This window comes from Cornus florida, unplaced genomic scaffold (assembly GCF_030987335.1).
Source record: "Cornus florida cultivar Cherokee Brave unplaced genomic scaffold, ASM3098733v1 CherokeeBrave_3.0.0_Hap2_Chr02, whole genome shotgun sequence".
NCBI classification, from domain to species: domain Eukaryota; kingdom Viridiplantae; phylum Streptophyta; class Magnoliopsida; order Cornales; family Cornaceae; genus Cornus; species Cornus florida.
The window spans coordinates 1,372,974-1,381,142 of record NW_026775572.1 but is presented as its reverse complement, the minus strand read 5'-3'; the positions used below and the strand labels follow the sequence as shown (position 1 = coordinate 1,381,142).

The 8,169-nt window shown below is 27.6% G+C and overlaps 1 protein-coding gene across 1 annotated transcript; it reads right to left on the bottom strand.

Moving 5' to 3' along the window:
- Positions 1–3,768: 3,768 nt before the first annotated feature.
- Positions 3,769–7,894, bottom strand: LOC132291412 (uncharacterized). The gene is made up of 5 exons (XM_059790275.1): positions 7,759–7,894; positions 6,599–6,641; positions 6,410–6,501; positions 6,227–6,332; positions 3,769–4,134 (listed from the first exon to the last, which is right to left on the bottom strand). Exons 1-5 carry the CDS (start codon positions 7,822–7,824, stop codon positions 4,124–4,126), a joined length of 318 nt encoding a protein of 105 aa, XP_059646258.1. The 5' UTR covers positions 7,825–7,894; the 3' UTR covers positions 3,769–4,123.
- Positions 7,895–8,169: the final 275 nt, after the last annotated feature.

The window sequence follows — 8,169 nt, the reverse complement described above, 5'->3', positions numbered from 1 at the left end:
AAAATTACTTAATAAAATCAATCACATCCTATATAAAACTCTAATTTTTAGTTCAATATAAAAAGAATAGTTATTTTTTATGAATAATTGTCACAATATAACCGGCCCGGCCCAGTTATGATTATGTAATTATCAGAAAAATACACATATCGTCATTTTATTAATCCAAGAAGCCTAAAAATAGAGGGAAGGAGGAAATGATACATAAATTGAGAATTCTAGAAATTCAGAATTTCAGAGTAAAATACGGAAACTCTGCCAAATAGTTTCAATATTTATTTATTTATATATAAAAAAATTATTAATTGATATAAAAAGAGTTTTTATCTATACTATTATTAGATGTGCAAAGAGTTTCAGTATTTAAGTATTTATTTATTTATATAAAAAAAATATTTAAAACACTAAAATCTACATAATAAAATTTAAATTAACCTATTTATCTATTTATTACTATGAATTTTTTAATAAAAGAAAATCTAATTAGACAAGAATTACTAATATAAAAAATATTTATTAATTGATATATAAAACAAAATAATTTTTCTAAAATAATTCATTTCAGTATTTATTTATTTATATAAAAAAAATATTTATTAATTGATATAAAAATATTTTCTATAAAACTCCAAAAATTACCTAATAAAATCAATCACATTCTATATAAAACTCTTATTTTTAATTCAATATAAAAAGAATAGTTATTTTTTATGGATAATTATTACAATATAACCAGCACGGCCCAGTTATGATTATGTAATTATCAGAAAATGACACATGTCATCATCCTACTAATCCAAGAAATCTATAAATAGAGGCATGAAGGAAAGAGGAAGGAGGAAGATGTATAGAAATTGAAATTTCTAGAAATCCAGAATTGTAGAGTAAAATACAGAAACTCTACCAAAGAATTTCAATATTTATTTATTTATATGAAAAAATATTTATTAATTAATATAAAAAGAGTTTTTATCTATACTATTATTAGATGTGTAAAGAGTTTCAGTATTTAAGTATTTATTTATTTATATATATAAAATATTTAAAAAACTAAAATCTAAATAATGAAATTTAAACTAACCTATTTGTCTATTTATTATTATGAATTTTTTAATAAAAGAAAATCTAATTAGACAATAGTTATTAATATAAAAAAATATTTATTAATTGATATATAAAACAAAATAATTTTTCTAAAACTTTACCACAAATTAGCTTTTATTATGAGTTTCTTAATAAAATTAAATCTAATTAGAAGGATATATTTAAAGAAAATAAAATAATTTCTAAAAAACTCTATCACAAATAACCTATTTTATTTTCAATCAAACTCTATCACACTAGACAAATATATATTTAAAAAGTTTATATAAAACCCTAAAACAAATTACCTATTTATCTATTTATTATGAGTTTTTTAATAAAAGGAAATCTAATTAGACGAGTATTATTAATATTAAAAATTATTTATTAATTGATATAAAAAGAGGTTTTAAAAGAGTTTCTATACAACTCTAACACAAATTACCTATTTATCTATTTATTATGAGTTTTTTTAATAAAAGTAAATCTAATTAGACAAGAATTATTAAAATAAAAAATATTTATTAATTACAAAATTACCTAATAATATCAATCACATTCTATATAAAACTCTTATTTTTAGTTCAATATAATAAGAATAGTTATTTTTTATGAATAATTATCTCAATATAACCGGCCTGCCTGTTATGATTATGTCATTATTAGAAAAGGACACATGTCATAATCCTATTAATCCAAAAAGCCTATAAATAGAGACATGGAGGAAGGGATACAGAAATTGAGAATTCTAAAAATCTAGAATTACAGAGTAAAATACAGAAGCTCTGCCAAAGAGTTTTCGTATTCATTAAAAAGAGTTTTTATCTATACTATTATTAGATGTGCAAAGAGTTTCAGTATTTATTTATTTATATAAAAAATATATAAACACTAAAATCTACATAATAAAGAGTTTCTATAAAACTCTACCACAAATTACCTATTTATCTATTTATTGTGAGTTTTTTAATAAAAGAAAATTTAATTAAACAAGTATTACTAATATAAAAAATTATTTATTAATTGATATAAAAAGAGGTTGAAACGAGTTTCTATAAAAAAAACTCTAACACAAATTACCAATTTATCTATTTATTATGAATTTTTTAATAAAAATAAATCTAACTAGACAAGAATTATTAAAATAAAAATATTTATTAATTGATATAAAAAGAATTTTTAAAAGATTTTATATTCAACTCTAACACAAATTACTTATTTATTTATTTATTATAAGTTTTTTAATAAAATAAATTCTAATTAGACAAGAATTATTAATATAAAAAATATTTTTTAATTGATATAAAAAATAAAATAATTTTTCTAAAACTCTATCACAAACGACCTTTTATGATGAGTTTTTTTTTATAAAAGCTAATCTAATTCGACAAGAATTATTAAAATTTAAAACTATTTAGTAATTGATATAAAAAGAATTTTTAAAAGAGTTTCTATTAAACTCTAACACAAATTAGCTATTTATTTATTATAAGTTTTTTAATAAAAGAAAATCTAATTACTAGAAAAACTCTACCACAAATTAACTATTTTATTTTTAATAAAATTATAATACATTAGACAAAGATATATTTTAAGATTTTCTATTAAAACTCTAATACAAATTACCTATTTATCTATTTATTTGGAGTTTTTTAATAAAAGGAAATCTAATTAGACAAGTATTGTTCATATAAAAAATTATTTATTAATTAATATAAAAAGAGGTTTTTATAAAACTTTAACACAAATTACCTATTTATTTATTTATTGAAATCTAATTAGACAAGAATTATTAATATAAAAAAATATTTATTAATTGATATAAAAAGAGTTTTTAAAATAGTTTTTATAAAATTCTAACACGTATTACCTATTTATCTATTTATTATGATTTTTTTTAATAAAAAAAATACAATTAAATAATAATATATTTAAAGGAAAATAAAATAATTTTTATAAAATCTACCACAAATTGGCTGTTTTATTTTCTATAAAATTCTATCACATTATCTACAAAACATTCAACACGTGTTCCTAGTATATATGTGTGTGTTCGCGCGCGTATAATGATTTGACTAGCATTTTTTTTTTTTTTTACGGAATACTTATTTAGTTCTAGTTACATAAACAAGCAAGGAGGTTATAACCACGTAATGGATTACGACATTTAGATTAATAAATTTGGACATTTGAATCAGGAGAGAAACTGAATTAAAGATATGGGGCCGAATTAAGCGGAACAATTTGCAAAAGAAGTTTCTTTAGGATATGCCATCAATGAATCCCAACCATTTCTAATTATAATCGGTGAAGCCACTTATGGTCTGTTATCTGTACATTGACATGGGAACTCCTCGTTGGGTGGGTGTCCGCGTATGCATCTATGGTTGTCACTGTCTTCTTTTGCTATGTGCATAGATTGAAGTTCTTGCTGTTTAAAATTAAGGTTTCCAATGTCAAGACAGCCATCTCCTTCAGCAACCCAGTGGGTCCAAACGTGTAAGAACAGATTTTGTTCAAAACCAACGGCCAAAACAGTTGCCAAAGCAACCCAGATGCCATGCCAACTGGGTTTTGATAAAGAAAAAGAGAGCCAAATGAACGCAACTGAAAACAAATTTCACCGCTCCGTTAAAACCACAAGAAGCACAAAATAAATAAATCAAAAAGAAAAGAGAATTGAAATTCAGTTAAAGCCAATAGAACTCATTCGATATATACCACCCAAAGTATGTCACCTTCTAGTTCAAGAAAACCTTCGAGCTAGAAACAAAATCCATATTGAGTAATTCAAAGTGTAAAACGGATAATTTCATTTCCACGAATCCCAAGCCAAAATGCTGTTTCAGTTTAGCTGTATACTTATATTGCCTTCATTATATAGCAAGGAGGGCAACACTTAGCAGATAATAAACCACTTCCACAGTTCTACCAAGACAGAAGGATATGTTAAACACTTGATACTACAGAAATTTGCAATAGAGTAAGCCCAAGTTATCAGTGAAATTAAGTCGTCCAGCTTCAAGAAGGTGTGGTTGCTTCAAGAATGACCTGAGGAAATCAAAGGAACAGCATGCCGCATAGTCAGCTTTAACCAATACTAAAATTTGATAATAAAGGGCTTCACAGAGACAAAAAAAAGAACAAACCCATAAAACATTCACGACACAATCGTTCACAACATGTTCTGTAACTAGATTTATATTGAAATAAATCAATTATTCACATAGTGAGTGTTGCCAAAATATCCTTACCTTTAGGCTTAGTTTGGTTAGATGGAATCATGGAAATAGTTGGAACAGAAAAGAAAATAATATTTCTTAAACTTTTTATAAGTTTGGATAACAAGAAACTGAAAATTTTGTGGAAAGTAACTTTCCAAACCACCTAACTTTTCCATATAACCAAACAGACCCTTAAGGCTGAATGTTCTTAACTAGGCATTAGAAACTATGTACTAGCTCCAGTTACCAGGCTGAAGCTGATGAATGAATATTGTTTCTTATATGGCAAAAATATCTCCGTTAGTGGCTTGGATCTCTCCAAAAAAATTCTTCTGGACCTGAATAAAATAACATTGAAAATTCTGTACCAGCTGAATTAAAAATAACACTGCATGGGGTAATTATGTTGACACTGGGATCAGATAGTGTATGACATGACACACTATCAACTTTCTTATAGCTTGAATAGCATCTCCTGGCACCCCATAAGGTTAGGACATGGGTGGGTGTGTTTGCACTTGTTAAAAGATGAAGAAGAAGATGCAGGAAAGATATGCAGTCCAATCACCACTGATTGATGCTTTCTGTTATTCCCTTCCTAGTATGAAATTTTCCACTTGACATATATGCATGCAATCTTAGAGAAAAACTAACAAATCAATTTTGTACTTTGTCAGAAGAGCTGATAAGAAAATTCTGAAAACCCAAGTAAAGTCCTTTTCCCAACCCCTAGGGCATCTCTCTTTAGAAAAAATGGTTATGATCCCACGTGTGCTCCCATTTCAATCCTTTTTAATCCCAAAAGCTTTTTCATTTTCCAATTACCATAATTGAATTTCCTAACACTCTTATTACCTTAATTCCAAGTTCCATATTCATTTGTGGATTCAATGAATAGACTTTCTACCATGCAAATCAACAATTTGATGAGTAACTAATACACTAACGTGGGACCATATGAGCAAAAATGATGACGATTTCCCCATTGAATTACAATCTATCGGCCACTCATATCACTGTGATACAATTATTTAGATGCCAACATTACAAGAAGAAAAGTAAATGAAACACACTCTGTTAATACAATGCATACGCTCTTAAGAAGGCGTTTGGCAACAGAAACTCTAAGTTCTGTGTAGTTTCACAACTTGAACAATATCAATTACAGATGACAAGGTAACATAAAAATACAACATAATCTAAAATGACAAGTATTTCACAATAGAGCATTATGAGAAAGTAATGTTAAGTAGTGAAGCATAAATTTATGGATTTTGCCAAATATTTCACAAGGTTAAACAATATGATCCATAAAATATGATTATGATATGACGTAGAACCTTTTAATTTAATAGCCATTAAACAAAAAAGAAAATGATATGAATAAATGATTAAAAATTAAAAGACGCACTTTTTTTAGCCTACAAACTACTAAAAAGTGTCAGCCTGAGCACTTTATGTGAGCTTGTTGACTAAAGGGGACTGGCCTTACTAGGTCGAGGCGTTGTAACTGAGCCTCAACGAGCCAGGGGCTTTTTTTGGAACCTAGTAGCGTCTCGGCCCACCTAAGACGTAACGCCATGCAAGCGCTGAGGAGGACTCTGAATTGCGTCTGCATGAAAGGATTAGAATGAGTTCTAGGGTCTTCCAGATTGATGCGCAATATTGTAGGGAGAGTGGGAAAGTTCTAGAATGTTGGAGAGGTGGTAGATTTTAGTAGGGAGTAGAGCAAATTTTAGAAGATTTGGGAGTTTTGTAGAGTTGTGAATATGTAGAATATTCTGGAGAGTAGGCAGGATGCCTTTGTAACTAAAAATATTTCCTCTTGATAATGAATAGAAGAAGAAAAAATAGAAGGATTTTTTTAATAATCTCGTCAAAAAAAAAAAAAAAAAAAAAGGTTAAGAAAATAAGTCTACCTTCCAATTCTTCCAATTTGCAATCACTATCAGCTTCCTCCAATGCCCGGACAAGATGGGTTATCCGATATTGGAGTTTTCCATTTTCTGCAGCAAGCTTCTGAGCCTGAAGTTATAAGCAATAAAATTGTTACGACATAATTTTCTAACCAAAATAGGTAAGGAACTTCAAACACAACCCACCTTTTCTCTTTCTAAATTTTGCTCAGCTTTTGCCTCTTCTAACTTTGATTGGAGCGCACTAACCATCTTCAATAGTTCCTCATTTTCAGCATCTAAAGCCCCACCCGCCACCCAAAAATGGAACACATGAGGAAGAGAAAATATAAGAAACCTTAAAGAGTAATTTGAATAGATTGAATGGAAACCTACCTTTCTCACTAGCAAGGACAGCTTCAAGTCTTGCCAACCGATCCTTCATTTCAAATATAGGCTAGTTAGCAAAATTTTGGCGACAGTAGTATAAACTAGTAAACTTACCACTTGAAGATTATATGATTGTACGTACTTTTGTATTTGTAATTTTGTGGACATGTGTCTCTTTAAATGTGTTTTGGAGTGTCCGGATTTTCGATCATCATTAGTTTCATCTCGACCATATTTAGAGAATATAATGACTGTTTAAAAAACCAAAAAATAAGGATAATACTAAAATAGTATAATTTATTTTTTTTCTTTTTGGATAAAGAAATACACCATATTATAATTTTTTTGTTCATAGAATGAAAATCAAACTATTCTTACAATAATGAATCACATTACAATTATTCTTCCGTCTCTGTCTATCCCTCAAATCCCTATAAACCCAGTGCTATAAACTTTGAAAGCCTTACAGTCCCGTATTGCAAGCCTTCTCTCTCTCATGAGACTGCATCTTTTTTATGAGTCTCAACTAATAACCCAAGTAGGTTAAAAACGAATAACCCAATTTAAAATCAAATTTAATTGGGCAAGGATTACAATTCCTTACAATCCACGTTAAAAGAAAAGAAATATAATTACGTGAACCAAAAGAACGAAGCAACTCTATATAGAAAATTAGTCAGTCATTTGAGACATAATTACCAACACAAGGCATACCGAGGAACCAGAATCCAAAGAAAAACTTAAATTCATCTAAATTGGAAAGAAACCCTAGACATGTGAATTATTGATTATCAGATACAGTTACAGTTATTATAAAAAGGAAAACATACATTTTGTGCATATTCATAATCATAGACATCATCATCTATAATTCAAAGAAAATGGACTCGAAATATATAACTCACAAAACCCGAAGCAGTTATCTATATTCTTCCACAAACAAAATTGGAAAAGAAAAAGAAAGAATTCAAAGAAATTGAAATTCTAATAAATAAAAGAACTGGATTCTTGAAAACTAGAAAGAAGCAATAGACCCTCATATTATTTAAACATCAAATAGAGAAACATATTTAACAGAGACAACAAAAATAAATAAATAAATAAATAATCACACATACACAAATAAATATATATATAATTTGAAATGAGATTGTGGTTTATCTAACCTCTGCTTCAGAAGCTCTTTCGTAAAAGGGTTTCAAGGCTTCTTGTGAGCTGTTTGGATTCGACATTTTGGATGCCCTAAAATACAACTGCCGAAAGGTATTACTAGAACACAAACGCAGCTGTCTTCTGAGAAAAAACAACTTGAGACCCGGACGCCGTATTTTTTATAGAGGGGAGGGATGATATTTAGTTTACCAAAATACCCTTGATTTTGAGATATGTCTGATGACTACGTATGGGCAAATATGGAATTCCATCGAGGATATTCAAGAGCGGGCATTAAAAATAATAATAATAATAAATTATTGTTTTTCTTTTAATCACCCAAAAATAAAAATAAAAATTATAGTTTTGTATTTGTAACCACAAATTTTTTTTATTTTTTATTTTTTCACGTTCTAATTCCTCAA